Source organism: Populus euphratica, unplaced genomic scaffold (assembly GCF_000495115.2).
Source record: "Populus euphratica unplaced genomic scaffold, PopEup_1.0 scaffold120.1, whole genome shotgun sequence".
Lineage (NCBI taxonomy): Eukaryota > Viridiplantae > Streptophyta > Magnoliopsida > Malpighiales > Salicaceae > Populus > Populus euphratica.
In genome coordinates, this window is record NW_011499918.1 from 833,824 (window position 1) to 853,178 (window position 19,355).

The 19,355-nt window shown below is 33.7% G+C and overlaps 5 protein-coding genes across 6 annotated transcripts in view; 3 read left to right on the forward strand and 2 right to left on the reverse strand.

The window, feature by feature from the left end:
* Nucleotides 1–299: 299 nt before the first annotated feature.
* Nucleotides 300–1,094, forward strand: LOC105134858 (putative germin-like protein 2-3). Its single transcript, XM_011039421.1, has 2 exons — nucleotides 300–414; nucleotides 559–1,094. The coding sequence occupies exons 1-2, from the start codon at nucleotides 300–302 to the stop codon at nucleotides 1,092–1,094; spliced, it is 651 nt and encodes a 216-aa protein (XP_011037723.1).
* A 3,026-nt stretch (nucleotides 1,095–4,120) lies between these two features.
* LOC105134859 (uncharacterized) lies at nucleotides 4,121–5,977 on the reverse strand. The gene has a single exon (XM_011039422.1). It carries the CDS (start codon nucleotides 5,804–5,806, stop codon nucleotides 4,367–4,369), a length of 1,440 nt encoding a protein of 479 aa, XP_011037724.1. The 5' UTR covers nucleotides 5,807–5,977; the 3' UTR covers nucleotides 4,121–4,366.
* A 5,257-nt stretch (nucleotides 5,978–11,234) lies between these two features.
* On the forward strand, nucleotides 11,235–14,514 carry LOC105134860 (tubulin beta chain). Its single transcript, XM_011039424.1, has 3 exons — nucleotides 11,235–11,882; nucleotides 12,662–12,931; nucleotides 13,483–14,514. The coding sequence occupies exons 1-3, from the start codon at nucleotides 11,489–11,491 to the stop codon at nucleotides 14,154–14,156; spliced, it is 1,338 nt and encodes a 445-aa protein (XP_011037726.1). The 5' UTR covers nucleotides 11,235–11,488; the 3' UTR covers nucleotides 14,157–14,514.
* Nucleotides 14,515–15,438: 924 nt separating this feature from the next.
* Nucleotides 15,439–16,874, reverse strand: LOC105134861 (putative germin-like protein 2-2). Its single transcript, XM_011039425.1, has 2 exons — nucleotides 16,723–16,874; nucleotides 15,439–16,038 (listed from the first exon to the last, which is right to left on the reverse strand). The coding sequence occupies exons 1-2, from the start codon at nucleotides 16,838–16,840 to the stop codon at nucleotides 15,515–15,517; spliced, it is 642 nt and encodes a 213-aa protein (XP_011037727.1). The 5' UTR covers nucleotides 16,841–16,874; the 3' UTR covers nucleotides 15,439–15,514.
* A 1,852-nt stretch (nucleotides 16,875–18,726) lies between these two features.
* The window catches only part of LOC105134862 (cannabidiolic acid synthase-like 2), a 1,849-nt gene continuing 1,220 nt past the window's right edge, over nucleotides 18,727–19,355 (forward strand). The window contains exon 1 of one of the 2 annotated variants that reach the window (XM_011039426.1): nucleotides 18,727–19,355. In XM_011039426.1, the coding sequence (XP_011037728.1) occupies nucleotides 18,835–19,355 (521 nt within the window). In that variant the 5' untranslated portion in view covers nucleotides 18,727–18,834. The other variant, XM_011039427.1, reaches the window with a different exon arrangement.

The following is a 19,355-nucleotide window of genomic DNA, read 5'->3' on the forward strand; positions in this document are numbered from 1 at the left end:
TTGGAGTCACATATTTTATTGATCATCTTAGGAGAAAACAAGACATCTGGATCAAAATGATTTTCTTCTAGTTATATTTTCAGATTGTATGGAAGATGGCAGACTCTTTCAACACATATAGACACTGGATAGCAGCTAATAATATCTTCAAAGACGGAGTCTTGAAACTCTGATCCATCCTTTAATGCCATGCTTATATGCACTCTGTGTTCACTATATGTAAGAGTTCTTGTGACCATCATTTTCCATCTCAAACTTACTTCATCAGTCTCTCTCTAACAATACTTCGAAGAATCAAAATGGCTAGTCACCTTTTGGTTGTTGCAAGTTTACTAGTCATTGCTTGTGCCATGGTTACTGCCTTTGAGCCTAGTCCATTGCAAGATTTCTGCGTTGCAGATCCTACTAGCTCAGGTCAGGATCTGACTAATTTATAAAGTAGCTTTAATTGCAAAAAAAAACGATGCATGTTTTAGCTTCTGCTCTTTCCAGACCATTAATCAGTACATGTCAGATGTTTGGCTCTTGTTTCTTACAAATATTTTTTTCATATGGCAGCAAAAGTTAATGGCCTAGCTTGCTTGGACCCGAAGATGGTGCAAGCCAACCACTTTTCCTTTAGTGGACTCCATATTCCTGGGAATACATCAAATTCCCTTGGCTCTGCAGTTTCACCAGTCTTTGTAGGCCAATTACCTGGACTCAACACCCTTGGAATCTCAATGGCCCGTATCGACTATGCACCATGGGGTCTGATCCCTCCTCACACGCACCCTCGAGCCACTGAAATTCTAACAGTCTTAGAAGGCAAACTCCTCGTTGGCTTTGTGACTTCTAACCCTGAAAACAGGCTCATTACTAAGGTCCTTGAGAAGGGTGATGTGTTTGTGTTTCCTATTGGACTTGTACATTTCCAGAGAAATGTTGGCTATGGAAGTGCTTTCTCAATCTCTGCCTTAAGCAGCCAAAACGCTGGTGTTGTTCTCATTCCAAATACTCTGTTTGGATCCACTCCAAGTATTCCTGGAGACATTCTAGCCAAGGCTTTGCAGGTGGACAAGTCAGTCATTGAAAAACTTCAAGCTCAATTCTAGACGGTCGAGATCCTGAAATGAAGAATTTCTCCTTTCTTATCAATATTTTTTTTTTTGGTGATTTCTTACATTTATCTAGTCCTCATCTATTCTAATGTATGACGATTTGTATCATTTACTTCCAAAATGTTCCTAAGACTTCCATAAAGTTCGCAATAATTTATTGTTTGATCAGATACTGCTGCTTTATGACTGTAATTGCCCACCAAATTCTTCCAGCCATATAATAAGCTTACATAATATAAATGAGAAAACATCTGATGATTGAAAGCAATTTCATTCCTGAAGGTCCAGTTAGTCCAAATGGTGACAAAAAGCATTGCACTAATCTTTCTTCTGCATGTTGTCGTGGCCAAAGTGCTCAATTGCCAGAATATTTCTTCGATAGAACTTGACATACACCACATGATTCCTGACTTCGATTGAGTTAATTCCACTTACTCTAAATACTAGGCCACTGCATTAGAGAATGCAGTATGTTTCAGCAGAACTACCATAGAAAGAATAAATCTGGCTACTTTAGCAGTTTTGCACTCCTCGCTCCAAATGACTTGACTGAAAATTCCATTGCAGCAACAGAGCAAGTTTAATTTTGACACACTCTAGCAGTTTTCATGCATTTGTTAAAAATTGATCTTAATCAATCTCGGCAGGCCCGAAACATATCGTTCCATGCGTTTCTCTAGAATTATTCGAAGTTATTTAGTGCAAGGTTAGTTTTAGTTCTGAGATGGAAGAAGACATCCTCTGCGTGAACTAAATGATTAAGAAGATTTGCAAATGTGGCACTAATGAAATCAATAGCAACAACATATGACAAGTTCGATCGTATGAAACCGAACTCAAATTATGTTGAGCATATCTTGTATTCTTAAGCTTAATTCCAAGTACCTGAGGACTTTTCAGAAGCTGGGAAGAACAGGAAGGCGAATAGTGAGAGGGATGCAAGGTATCGTAGACAGAGGAAGCCATTTGGAATAAAGGGATGTACTTCTATAGCTATATTCGGCTTGAATTGAAGATGCCAGACTCTCTCAATTCCAGTGCTGACATTGGACGTCAGCTAACTCGTTCAAAGTCTAATTCTTTAATTTCCGAGCAGCTCTTCATCATATGCATATATGTAAGAGTTGATGTAGCGACGATTTCACAACTTCAAATCACTTGAACAAAAGCTTATCAAGCTGCTGCTAATAATACCTCGAAGAATCAAAATGACTAAACACATGTTATTTGTTGTGAGTTTAGTAGCCATTGCTTGTACCTTGGCCATTGCCTTTGAGCTCAGTCCACTGCATGATCTCTGTGTCGCAGATCCTACTCGTCCAGGTCAGGACCTTACTGAATTGTAAGCGATCATTGTACAGTAGCTTTAATTCCAGAAAAAATTGTCACAAATGTTTTTGCTTCTGCTCATCTCAACTATCCTAGAAGGAATCCCAATCCCGTACAAATTTCAAGGAACATTGATTGACACACAAAACAACGTAGTGTTTTTACCTCCAAGAAATATCCCACGCTTATGAATGGACGAATTACCAGTGTGGTCAGTGGTGTCCTTTCATGGACTTGTTTTTGTAATGGGCATTAACTTTTTTCGCTAATTACTTGCAAGCCCTAACCTTTCCTATCAATGGAACATTAATACAATTTTCTAAGGGATGATTAAGTAGTAACGACTTGAAATTAAAGAGTTTGTTTTCTTTGTGATCTGAGATTTGAATTCTTGATTATTTATATGATGGCAACTGGAGGCTTACATGATCATTAATTTCAGAACTCATGGGCTTGATTGCTCATATATGGCGATTGAAGGCTTACATAATCATTAACTTTAGAGTTTATGGAATTAATCGTGATGCGCATAAACTGTTTCAGATATCCATGTTAATCTAAAAAAAATAAAAAAAAATAAAACACTAAGACACAGCAATCAACAACACTTGGTTCAGGTAACCTGCACGGTAAAGGCCACTGCAAACAATTTCTTGCTCGTCGGGGTAATTTTATGCGACAAAGGTGATCCAACATGTTTATCCACCTTTTGACCAAAATTTCCCTTTTAAAAAATAAAGTTGATGTGATTTTTAGTCTGATTACAGATCAATGTAAATTTTCCAAATTTTTAATAGGTTGTTTTTTTAAAAAAAAAAAAATTTGGCCAATCTAGATTAACCAAATCTTACTTCAATCCACCCAACCAATCTAGTTTTATAACTATAATTATTACATAGTGTTTTTACCTCCAAGAAATATCCCAAGCTTATGAATGGACGAATTATCAGTGTGGTCAGTGGTGTCCTTGCATGGACTTGTTTTTCTAATGGGCATCAACTTTTTTCGCTAATTACTTGCAAGCCCTAACCTTTCCTATCAATGGAACACTAAGGCACAGCAATCAACAACACTTGGTTCAGGTAACCTGCACGGTAAAGGCTACTGCAGACAATTTCTTGCTCATCGGGGTAATTTTATGCGATAAAGGTGATCCAACATGTTTATCCACCTTTTGACCGAAATTTCCCTTTTAAAAAATAAAGTTGATGTGATTTTTAGTCTGATTACAGATCAATCTAAATTTTCTACATATTTAATAGGTTATTTTATTTTATTTTAAATTTGGCCAATCTAGATTAATCAAATCTTAGTTCAATCCACCAAACCAATCCAGTTTTATAACTATAATTATTATACTATTATTAATTTTAACCTTTAATATAAATTAAAATAAAAATAATTTATTAAATCCTGTTGACAATTTTCTTAATACCGTAGTAAAACAGTCAACCGTCAACGTCTCTTGTTCCGCATCTTTTCTTCACCATCTCCTATCCTTCTTATCTACACTGTGTTGTCTCTTGTGACAATAAGCAGACGCGCTACAGTTGCGAATAAATTAGAGGAATAAGTAAGTCTAAGGTAAAGAAGACTAAATTTGGCTGATACATGCATTTTACAGTTCTTATGCGGTACAGATATGCTTCATGCAATTGAGCTGAACATTTCTGCTGGTCTAGCAGTTGACATAAATAAATTGCAGGCTTGATGCTGCTTCTCAAACTGAAATGAAACCAAGACAAGTATACAACAAATTTCCACAATTTAGGAAATGAAAGTATTTATGAATCTTGATTCTGTGTCTGTAAATTTACAGTTACAACACCTCAGGTTGGAATCCCAGCAAAAAAAGATTGGAATTGCTCATCAGACTTTAGTAATACACTTTGAGACGTGAAGAACACTTTCCCTGGAAGCAAAAACCACCCAAGATCCTAGCTTGAGATTGAAGCTCGGGACCTATTCACCGGCTCGTTTACACATCTAAATCTTCCAATCAATTTTATCAGCAAACACGATGCAAGTGTAAGCACAAGGGATAGACTTCGACCTCCTACAAGACCAGCAAGAGCAACAAAAAATAGAATCAGATAATCTGAACTGCCCTTTTTATCAACTACTACTACTTCCGTTTCAGCCTGCCATCCAGTGCTAGTGCTAGAACTTCCTTGATCAGGTTCTTTTCCTTTTCTCCTCTCTTCTATTCCCTCTTCTTCTTCCTCTTCCTCTTCCTCTTCTAGCAACTTTGATAGCAAGGCTTTGCCTTTGTTTTCAAAACCTTGTTTGTCACCATCTTCTGGCATTTCAATTATCCCCATCTCATCGTCTCCCCAACAACTAGATGATTCACTACCGACATCTAGTTCCTGTCCCTTGTTCCTTTTCGCCTTCTTTATAGCCCGCAACTTCTTTGGCACCAATTTCTTTATGATCTTTCTTCTGATTTTTGATTTTCGGCTTCGCTCTTTTTCGCATACCAAAACTCCACTTTTATCTTCCTCTACCTCCATCATTCTCCAGTCACAGACGAGCAAATCCATTCTTGATTCAGCTCCCCTATTTGCTTCAACTGGCACAATCCTATCAAAATTAAATTCCACAGCTTGAGTTTCCTCAATTGAAGACTTCATTTCAAGAGTCTCAATTAAATCACAAGAATCAATCCCACCAACATCTTCTTCTTGTTCTATCTCTTGAATGATCAATTCTTTTCTTGAATCATCACATTTCCTTACTCCTTTCAACATCAGAAATGCTGAAGAAACCCTTTCGACAAATAGTTCTAAGACTATATCTACATTCAGACATGGTTTCAAGAAACATAACACATGCTTTCCAACATATTCAAGAAAAATAAGCACAAAAGCAGACATTGTTATCCCAACAGCAAGCTTTTTAGTACTCAAACCCAAAACCACCACCAAAAACATCTTCAAAACCACAAACAACAAACGTTTCTCTTTCTCATTCCAACATTTCTTATCAGCAACCTTAACATCATCAACAACTTCAACATCTTCATCATCTTCAACAACAGGCAATAACCGACTCACCAAATCACATACATCAAAACTCCCCATATTTTCCAAATTCTGAATAGGGCCTGGTGAATCCACCAGCTCTATAGAACTTGATACAAAAATAGGATCAGAGATTACAAGTTCCTCCTCCACCTCTTGCAACTGCTGTTGTCTCTTCTTCTTCGTCTTGCCAGTTGGTTTCTTTAACCTTTCACGGTTCTTGACAAAGAGATCAACAAGAGAAGTAGGGAAACCAGTCTCAACAACAAGAGAATTCCCTCTTTTTGGCGACTGAAGATCTGCCACAATACGTGAAAATCTTGAAACTTTGTCCTTCTTCCACGGAAAAGGCATGTTCGCGTCAGAAAAGATTGGATTTTGAAGGATGCCCGGATGAGAATTTTCCCTAAAAATATAGAATTTGAAGAGAATATGTGTGATCTTGTTCTCTTACAAGCATCCTATATAAATGTCCCAAAAAAATGTCTTGTTTTCGTGTTTTATTGTGCTGATAATAAGGGAGACACCGCGGGGGGTGTGGCAATGGGAAGAAATTACCGTGGAAACGCGTGTGGGCTGCTGATGAGATTGTTTAACTTTTAATAATTTATGATATTTATTTTTTAAGATACTAGGAACGTGGTCAATATTATTTTTAAATATTATTTATTAAGAAATATATTAAAATAATATTTTTATTTATTAAATATAATTTTTAATAATAGTATATTAAAACAATATAAAAATATTAATTTAAACTAAAAAAACTTTAAAAATATAATAAGACAACAGTTAAAATGGAGTCTTAATCTCTGCAGGGTTTTTTTTTTTAAAAAAAAAAAGGTTTAGGGGTCTAAAAGGGCTTGTATTTACCTAATAAAGTGGTGAAATATGTGGAATACTACAGCTTGGCAAGGGAATTGGTGGTGGTTGCTTTGCTGATTTTGGCTACTCTTGCTGTCAAAGGCTGGATTTTTACCTGTTTTACAGCGTCTCTATTTAGTAGGAAAATTGTTTGAGTTGTTAACGGTTGATTTTTGTTATTTTATGTCTTTTCCTTTAAATATTTGTATGTATATTTATTATTTTATTGAATTTATAAGGTACTCAATAAATTTAAGAATTAATTGTGATGTACGTAAATTTATTCAAATATTTCTAGTTATAAAAAATAAAATAAAATCATTGAAAGGTAATTTGAAACAATTTTAATTACATTTAGTTTACCTAAATCAAGCTTTATATTTAAAGCATTAAATCATGATATTTGAGCATAAATATCATGTGTCCCATGGTGATCCATTCATGAAAAGGTATTTTTTAAGAAAAAGGAAAAGGAAAAAGGAAAGAAAACAAACCATTCTTCCCATAAGGCCATGATTGGATTCCATTTGAGAAAGAATTAAGCATTCTTCCCATAGGGCCATTAAGCATTTAATTAAGTTCCTAAACGGCGGGAGTGGATTTATCTTTTTAAGGGCTTTTTGAAATTCTGTTTATTTAAAACAATATTAAATTAATATTTTCTTAATTATTTTAATATATTGATATTTAAAATAAATAAAAAACGCGCCAAGCTGGATAATAAAACAAGGTGGACAGAGGCAAGCAATTTTTTTTGTCGATAATCTAAACAAGCCGCCTAATTTATGGAAGAACGCGTGGGTATTTCCTTAATGGGACCCAGATGGCATTTGATTAGAATCAGACGGTGGAAAATCAAGATCAAGAAGAAAGGAGAAAGGAGAATTTGGGGACAAAAGTGGAAAGGGGCATGGCTGGATAATGGGGAATGTGGACAGCTCAGAGGAGAGAGAGGGGGGGGTAGGGCCCAGTCAGTCATGAAAGTAGTTCGGAGCCAAGTGGGGGTTTCTGTGACAGGATTATTGAGAAGACAAAGGGTGAAACACAAGTTAAAGTGACTGTCAACGTGGTGTTGATGATGTTTGACTGCGTTTTGGTCCTTTTTGTGTTCGCTTTCCGCAAGGCGTGGTCTTTGGACTCGGTTCCAGCTGTTCAGTATCGTACATTTTACTGTAACCATTAATCATTAAATATTGTTGTCTTGTCACCTTTTTTTTTAAAAAAAAAATCTAGGTTGATGAATTATTCAGTTAATTTGTGGGTTGTCAGGTTAATTAGAATTGTTTTCAATTAAAATGACATTATTTAAAAAAACAAAAAGCATTTAGTGTTAATTAGTGGAACTTCATCGGGTTATTAAAAACTTGGTTGTGTAATTTGAGTTTTAATAGATTAATGTCTTGTAAATGTAGTTTTTAATCCTGGTTCAAAGATTGAACCAACATACATCATGAGTAGATAAATTGATTTAAGTTGAATTAATTAATTAATTTATTTTTGTTGGATAGATAAATTGATTTAAGTTGAATTAATTTATTTATTTTTGTTGAAATATGACCTAACTTAAACCCTAGTTCAAGCCTCAATTTTTTGAGCTGGATCAGTTTTTAAATAGTGATCTTGATTCTATAGTTTTTAACTCTGATTTAAAAATTTATTCCAAATAAGTTATGTTATGAGTTAAGTAGATTGATGTCAATTAATTCAAGGTAATTTAATTTTTTATTTTATAAAAAACTTAAAATAATATTATTTAATAAAAAATTAAAAAAAAATCAATAAATTTTAATTAAATTTAAAGTCATCTTTGATTTTTTACCGGATCACATTGAATTAATTCTTTCTATATTTTTATTAAAACTCAATCCTATCTAAACTCTGAATTACTTGAATCACAAGTTAATTCATCAATCCAAATTAAGTTTTCAAATAATACATGTGTGGTTTAATTGGAAACCTGACTGGCTTGAATCATGTTCATATATTTTAAGTTATTCAAGTCAATATATTACATGTCTCAAGTTTAAAATTTATACACGAATGAAAAATGAAAAATTGATATTTGGCATTTCACAAGGTTTAGGAAGGAAGGGATATTTGATTTGTTTTTCAACAAATTGACAAGAATTTAGTCTATAAAAAATAAGTGATTGATCTTTTTATTATAAAAAATTATTAAATATGTTGTCTGTGCAAGCTATGGGCTGAGAAAAAAAACATTTAACGTAAAATAGCTGCTAGATTTAAAAAACCCAAGCCTTAAGTAAATGGTTTAAATGATAATTTAAATAATATAAAAAAACAACAAAAACAAAATTAACAAAAAAGTACATTAACAGAACCATATATGAGCTTATTTGGATTATTAAATAACTTAATAAAAAAACCATAAAAAAACTTTAAAACAAAAAAGAGATAAAAACATCAAATTGAAAAAAAAAAGAAAAGGAACTAAGAAAACTCAGACCTTTTAAATCTGGTATAATATTAAAAACTTGCAACTTATTGAATTATGAACTTATTTTCAATAAAAAAGCTTAATTGTGAAACATTTTAATTTTAAAGGTAAAATCATTAAAAAAATATTAATAAAAATATTAATAATAAATCAAAGAAAGTAATTTTAAAGGTAAAATCATTAAAAAAAATATTAATAATAAATCAAAGGAGGGTGAAATCATAAAATAAAATCATTTATGATTTAAAATGAAACTTGTCATGACTAGAAAATTCACAAAAAAAAAGAATTAAATTTGACAGGAAAAAGCAAATAAAAATGAAATAGTAAAACAAAATCAATTCAAAAAGATGATTTCAGATAAAAAAATCAAAATCAAAATAATAGGGATAAAATTTTATAAATCATTCATAAAACAAAATCAATTCAAAAAGATGATTCCAGATAAAAAAATCAAAATCAAAATAATAGGGATAAAATTTTATAAATCATTCAAGATAAAAATATCATAATAAAAAAAACAATGAATAATATCTGAAGAACCAATGAATTAAAGTGTTTTTTTTTGAATTTTTAAGGAGTTGATGTGAAAATTTAGACAAGAAAAAAAGAAATTAAGAGGGAAAGAAATGGACGTCAATGCAAAACCATCATGAATCTTGACACACATGTTATCTTCTCTACCTTGGGATACCGAAACTTTTCAAACATCATCCAAGGGAAAGAAATGGACGTCAATGCAAAACTATCATAAATCTTGACACACATGTTATCTTCTAAATTATATAGGAGGCCTTCACATGCTAACTCATGTTATGTATGTATTAGCTTATTTTATAAAATTATATTTAATAAATATAATTTTACAATAATACTCTTGTGCACCCTTGAATTTCCTATCACGTGGCTAAAGACATAATGTTGACCTCCAATAAAATTAGTATGAAGCATATACTCCACAACATAGTCACAAATTAGTGTGACACTAATTTTCTTGTCAATGACTACCTTTTGTATCGGCACCCACTTCCCTCTTCAATTGCTTACAAGCACCAACCTCTTCAGTAAAATTAGTATGGTGCCACAGTTTCCTTAACTGACTCACAGATTATTGGTGCAACACCATCTTTCTCGTCAATGGCTACTTCCTGTAGAGGCATCTATTTTGCTCTCCAACCTCATAGAATTGATATCCATCTACAGGGATATTTGGAAATACAGTAATAGTTGTGGTAAAGTGTTTTTAAAAATATATTAAAATAATAAATTTTTTATTTTTTAAAATTAATTTTAATATTAGCAAATCAAAAGAATCTAAAAATATTTAAAAATTAATCTTTTATAAAAAAAATTAAATTTATAAAAAATACAATTTTAACCGAGTTCGGATCCTTCGTTAAAAGCCATCTAATGTTGCATCACCCAGGCCTGCCCGTCGGTAGTGTATGGTTATTAGATGGGTTTGCTTTTAGCAACAATGGCATCACAGGCCTAGTCCATTTTCATGGACTCCAAATGCTACTCAACTTATTCCTGTTCAACATCTTTTACCTAGGACTTGGTCCGAATGTCTTTTTCTGGGAACAGGGTTTTGGTTTTAAGGCCTACCAAACTTTCTGAGCACGAGCTCTCATCATGCCCGGAATTTGTTCAACTGCGGTCTGTAAATCCAATGACTTCTTTCTTGGTGTTGCCCTCATTCTACTCTCTGAGCAAACTTGGAAGAGGTGAACTTTCCAAGCTTTAGATTCGTTCATCAATGGCGGGGCTGCCTGCATTCCTAGCCCTCTTGACTGAGATCGAAGTATCAGAAAACTTTGAGAAAGTGAGAACTAAGGAAGCATGAACAGTTACCACAGCTGGGATTTGCGAGTGAGAGACATTGGAGAGTAGAGCGGATCTTATTCTTATCTTTCCCAAAGAAAACAAAGTTCGATTCTTTTTTTTCTCCAAATTAATACTTTACTGCTTCAAGTTCATATCTCATCTTGAAAACACCATTGTACTAATTATTACATCAATAATCAACACAAAATAACAATAATTAATCCTATAACAGTTTCTCTAAGCTAACAATGATTAATTCCATAACAATTAAGTTCAATTAAGAAGTTTAAATGAAATTTTACATTTGAAATATTAAGAGATTCAATATATAAAAATAAATCAAATATTAGCTTTTCTGTTTTATTACACTAAAGAGAAAAAATTAGTATTATTTTCTTAAATAATTATTTATCTATTTTTTAATAGATATTTGAAGAAATAAGACCACAGCAATGCAAGTAACCTAAAAAAATAGAATTCTATTTTTTTAATATTTAAATAGAATTTATTTATTAATTGGATTTAAATTAATCAGAAATAGAAAATTTGTTACAAACGGTCTTTAAGCCTTAATTAAAATACAAATTAAAGACAATATGATCCCAAGGGACAAACTTGTCATGTCAGACATAAACTGATCAGGTGATTCCTTCCAGAACACTCATACATTACAACTCACTTGCAACCAAAAATGATTAGAAAAAACACATCCTGAACCCCATCCCATGCAAGTAACCAATAAAATCACCTCAAAGACCCCAAAAAACCCAAAGAAAACTCCTTTATATGCTCCCCTCCACTCCTTCCTCCTCAATTCCCTCTCCCCTTCAGATCCCACTTAAAAACCATTTCAGGAACCCCAAAGAGGTGCAAACTTTGGTGTCAAAATGAGAGAAATCCTTCACATTCAAGGGGGTCAATGTGGGAATCAAATTGGGGCCAAGTTTTGGGAGGTGATCTGTGATGAGCATGGGATTGATCAGACAGGGAGGTACAATGGAGATTCAGATCTTCAATTGGAGAGGATTAATGTGTATTACAATGAAGCAAGTGGTGGAAGATATGTGCCACGTGCTGTTCTTATGGATCTTGAACCTGGCACCATGGATTCAGTCAGATCTGGTCCTTATGGACATATTTTTAGGCCTGATAACTTTGTTTTTGGCCAATCCGGTGCTGGTAATAACTGGGCTAAAGGGCATTACACTGAGGGAGCTGAATTGATTGATTCTGTCCTTGATGTTGTCAGGAAAGAAGCTGAAAATTGTGATTGCTTGCAAGGTAATTTTTTTTTAAAGATGTCCTTTTTTCGTGCCATTTGTGTCGTTTTGATTGAACCCTTATGAGTTTTGCTTATTTTGCTTGTTTGATATTGCATTGGGTGGGTTTAATGCTGTGAGAAATGGCTTTTGGTTGTTTTGATTGGATATATCTATTTTTTTTAATGGTTTTGGTTAGTTTGTTAGAATACAAAGAATACAAGTGGGTTTGATTGGATCTGGTCTTATATTCAGGTTTTTTGAGATTTTTCTTGGTGCCGTTGATTTTTTGTATTATGAAAATGAGGGGCTTTTCATTTTTATTTTGTTTAGCACGCTGGGAAGCTAAATGTGTGTTTATGGTGGTGCCTCCATGACTTGTTCTTTCATGGTGTTCAATGACATCGTAATGCTGGACTAAATCCTGTTTTCTGGTTTTGCTCACTGCTCCGTATGCTAGGCTAGTTCTGAATTTTTTTTGGCTGGAAACTTGTGTCGTTGGTTTTCACAACTGATAACAGATAATGAGAAAATGATCTTCCTGGACTTGAAGTGTGTAACAAGGTCTATTTAGATTCAAGTGTGGTTAATACTCATGGTTGGAAGTTTGGTTTCTATCTTTTTCATGATTTGGTTTTTGTTTGCAATTTTCTCTTAAATTTGTGGTCATTTGATTGGTGTACCATTATTGTTGTTTCTCTTAAATTTCAGTTCTATTTAGAACTGCCCTTTCTCATTGATGCTACATTTTTAGTTTTCCTGTCTGTTTTCAAGAATCATTTAATATATTTGGTGGAACAGGATTTCAAGTCTGCCATTCATTGGGTGGAGGCACCGGTTCTGGCATGGGAACTCTTCTTATTTCTAAAATTCGTGAAGAGTATCCTGATCGCATGATGTTGACATTTTCTGTCTTCCCTTCACCTAAGGTATCTGACACTGTTGTTGAACCATACAATGCAACTCTTTCTGTCCACCAGCTTGTAGAAAACGCTGATGAATGCATGGTTTTGGACAATGAAGCTTTGTATGACATCTGCTTCCGCACTCTCAAGCTTGCTACCCCCACTTGTAAGTTAATTGAAAGTGCTTTCTGTGAACTGAAAGACATAATTTAAAGATGTTAAATCTGGAATTAATTAAAATAACCATCTGGCTTTTTCTACCTAAAGATTGAAAATGAATGTTGAGATGGGCGACAATAATAAAATGCTTAGTTCTTAGTTGGTTGCTTACTTCTCGTTCTCATTGGTGGTTGATAGGGAATTGATTGCTTATGACTTCTTATTTTTTATTGGTATTTATATCCACATGCTTTGCTGTCTCTCCTTGCCTCTAACCTAGACAACCACCACCCCCTATGCCCCACAAATAAAGATGACAACAACAACTTCTATTGTGCAGTTTGCTGTTTGCTGTTCACTTAGTCTTTTTCCCTCTCTTCCAGAATATGCATTATCTTGAGCTCAATTTGATCACAGATAATACACATGTAATACGTACGAACAGATGCATGATGTCTACATGAACATGCCCAAACTCATGCATGCATGTTCCATGTGAGGTTTTGAAGCAACATGATCTGACTCTGGTACCTTATGTTTTGTTTTGCCATATCCCAGTTGGGGATCTTAACCATCTCATTTCTGCCACCATGAGCGGTGTCACATGCTGCCTTCGCTTCCCAGGACAGCTGAACTCCGACCTGCGAAAGCTCGCAGTTAACCTAATCCCATTCCCTCGTCTTCATTTCTTCATGGTTGGATTTGCACCCTTGACATCAAGAGGATCACAGCAATACCGTGCTCTGACTGTGCCTGAACTAACCCAGCAAATGTGGGATGCCAAGAACATGATGTGTGCTGCTGATCCACGTCATGGCCGTTATCTAACTGCTTCAGCCATGTTTCGTGGTAAGATGAGCACTAAAGAGGTCGATGAACAAATGATAAATGTCCAGAACAAGAACTCTTCATACTTTGTTGAGTGGATTCCCAACAATGTCAAGTCCAGTGTCTGTGACATCCCACCGAAGGGTCTGAAGATGGCATCCACTTTCATAGGGAATTCAACCTCAATCCAGGAGATGTTCAGGCGTGTCAGTGAACAATTCACAGCTATGTTCAGGCGCAAGGCTTTCTTGCACTGGTACACTGGCGAGGGAATGGACGAGATGGAATTCACCGAGGCTGAGAGTAACATGAATGATCTGGTTGCTGAGTATCAACAATACCAGGATGCAACTATCGATGAAGAGGAGTATGAGGAGGAAGAGGAAGAGGAACATGATGCTTAAGATAGCTTGAAATTCTTTTCACTATGTCTGAAGTATGTATTTCCCTGGCTCTATTTAAGTGAGTGATTTGTTTCTCATTTGGGGGTCAAGCTAGATTGACTTGCTGATGTATGGGTTGTGGTTCCTTGTATTAAAGATGGGATTTCGTGACTCCTTTTGCTTTTAAATTTGAATGATGGGTGTCTTGTATTTAGTAGACGAGTGTTTGGTCATCTATCACTTCAACTTGTAGCATTTTTCCTTGGATTAATTTGTGTGATAGGCATGGTTTGGCATTATAAATGCCATTAGTGTTGCAAGGTGGGAATTGTAATTTTGTTTCCTATTTGCGTGTATATCTTTAGTTTTTCTATTTGAATGTTTGTATCTTTGAAACCTTGCAATGAGTGCTTTTAATTTTGAAATCTAACAAGTATCAACTTCGATCATATGTGATCAAATTAATTAAAATTAAAAATTAGAACAACAAAACAACTGAACAATTTATATATATTAAAAGAACACCAAACTTTCGTTCCTTTTTTTTTTAAAAAAAAAAAAGTCGTGGAGACCATAACCGACTAGATAAGATAATGAAAAGGAAACAAAAAATAGAGGGTTTATGGACAGCCAGATGCCAACCAGAGCCAGTAGGATCTCCAACATAAAAATCTTGCAACGGGCTAGGATCGAAGGCAGTGGCCAGGGCACAAATGATGCCTAGAAAACTTGCAGTAGCCAACAATTTTGTGGCTAGCCATATCAATTCTTTGGGGTAATACAGAGAGACTGGTAAACTACGTACAGCATTGATCATTGATGTAGTATGTACGCAGGAACTCTTTTTTTTTTTTTAATTATAATGTGAGTGCACATATTTTAATTAATTTTATGAACTTTAAAATTAATGATTATATAAATTTTTAATAATTATTATATTAAAAATTATAAGACTGGAACTTGAAATTATAAAAGAAACAAACTTTCTCATCCTGAATTCTTACCACTGGCCGTACCCTATATGTATGCAGGAACTCTTCCTATACATGGCGATGGATCGACAGTCCAAGAATTTAGTCTTCGAAGGAAACTTGCTGCCGTCCAAAGCCCGTGTCTTTTGTTGAAAGAGTCCAATGAGTTGAATAATTATGGTTTTTGCACTGTGGAATGAGTTGTTCCTTGCTTATTAAAATATGGAATAATTATCCAAGACAAGGCTGGTAGATTACAACATGCACCAAGAATAATAAGAACAAGGAAATGCCAGTGAGTTGTTCCATGCTTATTAATATATGGAATAATTTTATTTTCTGGCAACTCTTTTATTACAAACTTGTGAAAGTAACACTAACCATGCATGAACAAGGAAAATTCAGAATTTAACTGTGGAACTGTGCTTTAAGTTTCTCAACAATGGACTTGTCGACATTATAAGCCTTGGCTAGAACATCATCACCAATGGGTGGACTGGTTCCAAATATATTGCTAGGAATAGCAATAAAACCAGGGTTCTGGCTGTTCAAAGAAGCAATAGCAGCAGCAGTTCCGTTGCCTACATTGCTCAAGAAATGAGCAAGCCCTATGGGAAAAACAAAGACATCTCCCTGCTCAAGGACCTTGGAAAAGAGCCTGTTTTCCGGTGAAGAGGACACAAACCCAACAAGGAGGCTGCCTTCCAAGACGGTAAGAATCTCACTCGCCCGAGGGTGAATGTGAAGAGTGACGAGACCACCATGTGCGAAGTCAAAGCGAATGAGTGTGAGCCCAAGGGTGTTTAGGCCCGGTATTTGGGCGACAGAAGCTGAGGTAACAGAGGAGCCAGAGGGGTTTGATGTGTTGCCAGGAACATTGAAGCCTCCAGAGAAAAAATTGTCAGGCTTTACCAGCTTCGGATCCCGGCAAGCTAGGCCACAATCACAAAAGAATATGTTAGTGGGAGTACTCACCAGACACCAAAATGAACATTCATGAGAATTACTATCCCATGGCTTCCTACAAAATCCCTACTTGATAATATACGGAAAAAAACTCAATGTGATAATTAGTTTGTCCAATCCGGATAACATGTAATTGTATTTTTTTTATTTAACGATGAAGAAATATTCTCGAATCATTTTTTTTAAAATTTTTTTTAGACAATTTTAACACATTCTTTACATCAGTCTGTTTGCAGTAATTTAAATTGAATTGGATTAATTTTTTTTAAAAATAAAATCTCATGTTTGGAATTTTTTTCTTGAGTATTAAGAACTAAATTCCAAATAAATTGAATTTTATATATTTTAAATATATAAACTTAATTTAAATCAAACACTATAATTAAATTTAATTACAGTAAAGAATTTGGTTTCTAACATGATGTAATAATAATAAAATCAGAAAAACTTAATAAAATTTTTAAAATACTGCTCTCAAAGTTTGAAATTACGCCACCCTTGTATATCTTGGACCAAAATTTATGAACGTGACTCGAATGCAAAATAGATTGAAATAACTTAAACTAAAATGAAAGCATAATTAATTTGTTGAATATGATTAAAGCTAATTAATTGCAGTGTGATTTTGAGTAAGTCAATTAGAACCCCACCTGAGCTAGCAGGATCTGCAACACAGAAATCTTGCAATGGACCAGGCTCAATGCCGGCAGCGGCCAGGGAACAGGAGATGGCTAGCAAACTAACAATCACCAAGATCTGGGAAGCCATTTGGATTGCTTGGGGTTGGAGAATGTTGAGGCAGAAACAGTGTGACTGGAGATTTGAGTGTTGTTTTTTCAAGGACTAACATGTATAGTGAATTTTGAAGGGTAGATATGGATTTATTTTTAATTCTTTACTATTTAAGAAATATCGATGCATTAGGTGGGAATAAATTTGTTGGCTAAAAAAATAAAACCTCAGATTCGAATAATTTGGAAAGGGAAATGAAATTCAGTAGTCAAATTTTCTAATGGATATTATATATTAAAAGAGAGAAAGAAATCAATTATATTTATAATAAGATAAATCAATTAATTCCTTGAACTTCTCTAACAAATCCTAAGATTTATCTCCATTATTTTTTGTTTGATTCTTGTGTGTAAAGTCAAGATACTTTCCAATAATTAAAACCCCCTCAAAGCTGTCCTTGTGTTTGTAAAACATGCCATAAAATAATTATATAAATAGCTATTTCAATAAATTGGTCTATTTTATATATAAAAAAAATTAAATTGTAGAACACCTTTGAAAATGATACTGGGAGAAATTAATCCATCAATTCTAATGTTTTCAATATTTTTGGTTTAACAAATGGCATAAAAATATATACAAAATAAATAAAAATATACATGGTTAAAAAGACATAAATATAAAATAAATTGTACCTTGAATAGTTTTAATTTTTTTTATATTTTTAAAACATGAAATATATATAAAAAATATCTATTCTATTTTTATCATCTCTATCTATTTTTATCTCAAAATAGTAATTTAACACTACCTAATATTTCTCCTCCTTTCAAATGATATGATATTCAACCATTTTTCATGATAAAATGAATAAACCAAGCATGGCACCATGCATGTGCTCAGGATGACTCCCTGTTTATTACTTAGTACTTGTAGTTTATTTAAAATAAATAGCTAGTCCTTGTAGTTTTAGAAACTATATATTTAATCTCTATGTTTTTAAATTCATTTAAAATTTAACCATTTTTCCATCTCATGCTCGTTCTCAACTTGTTTTGATTTTTTTTTTATTTTTAAAAAAGAAAAAAGAAAAAAAGAATTAGATAGGATGAACGAATTTTTTAGTACAAAATTCTATTATGGTCAACCCTAATTAAAGGACCATTTAATCATTTTTTATATTATAGAAATTAATTGATTTATTTTATTAAACTACAAGAACTTAATTATAATTAACATTTGATTGTGGTCAAGCTCCTTAAAAACCTTTCTAGAACATGCCAAATAAAAAAATAAAATTTTTATTTGGACTCTTAGCGGCAAGATCAAGCAAGGAGATTGCAGTCATCACTGAATTATTATTTTATTAATTATTATAAAATAGATTATTTTACGTTTATAAAATAGATTTCCACAATCATAACGGATCTCGTATAAATTAATGCTATAACTGATGTTAGGATCACATTCGATTATTGTTTAAAACATATAAAATATATACAAAATATATTTAATTAAAAAGATGAAGACATAAACATAAAATAAATTGTATTTTGAATAATTTTAAATGAATTTTTATATTTTTAAAATTAGAAATTATATGAAGATATGTTAATTCTATTCCTATTTTCTCTGTCTTTTCTATCTCGAATGGTAATTCAACGCTACTTCTCCTCTCAAATGCTATGACATTCAACCATTTTTCATGATAAATGAAGAAACCAAGCTTTGACTTGCGCAATAACTTGGAACACATGACTCTGCATATGCTCATAATGACTGCGATAAGCATTGCTCTAAACTTCCATGTCTGAATACTTTTCAACTTAGATTAGGTAGGTTCTTCGTCGTGTTGATAGGAACAGAACAATATTTAAAAGCCAAAACATGAATAATGGTCAAACTTAAATTATATGGTTCCTCAATTACTGATCAAAATAGTTTATAACTCCCACTTGCTGTTGACAAGAAGCTGATCAGTTCGCCTAAATAAAGTCCATCTCTTGCAGGTTCCCCATGCTCAAAAAACAATGGAGATGGCTTCTCTAAACTCTTCCTTGTTGCCATTATTGTTTATTCTTCTCTCATCTTTCTCATGGTTAACCCTAGCCCATCCCCACGAGGATTTTCTTCAGTGTCTTTCCTTTCATTTTCAAGACTCCACCGCCATTTCTAAGCTCATTTACACCGTAAGAAGCTCCTCGTATTCTTCTGTCTTGCAGTTCTCGGTTCAAAACCATCGGTTCAATACAACCTCTGATCCAAAACCTGCAGTAATCTTTACGCCAACGAATGTATCCCACGTTCAGGCTGCGATTTATTGCTCCCGAAAGCAAAACTTGCATATTAGAATTCGGAGTGGTGGCCATGATTATGAGGGCCTTTCTTATGTATCGTATTCACTCCCATTTGTGATCGTTGATCTAATCAATCTTCGAAAAGTCGCAGTTGATGCAAGGCATAAAACTGCATGGGTCCAGGCTGGTGCATCTCTCGGCGAACTTTACTATAGAATTGCTGAGAAGAATAGAACTCTTGCCTTTCCAGCAGG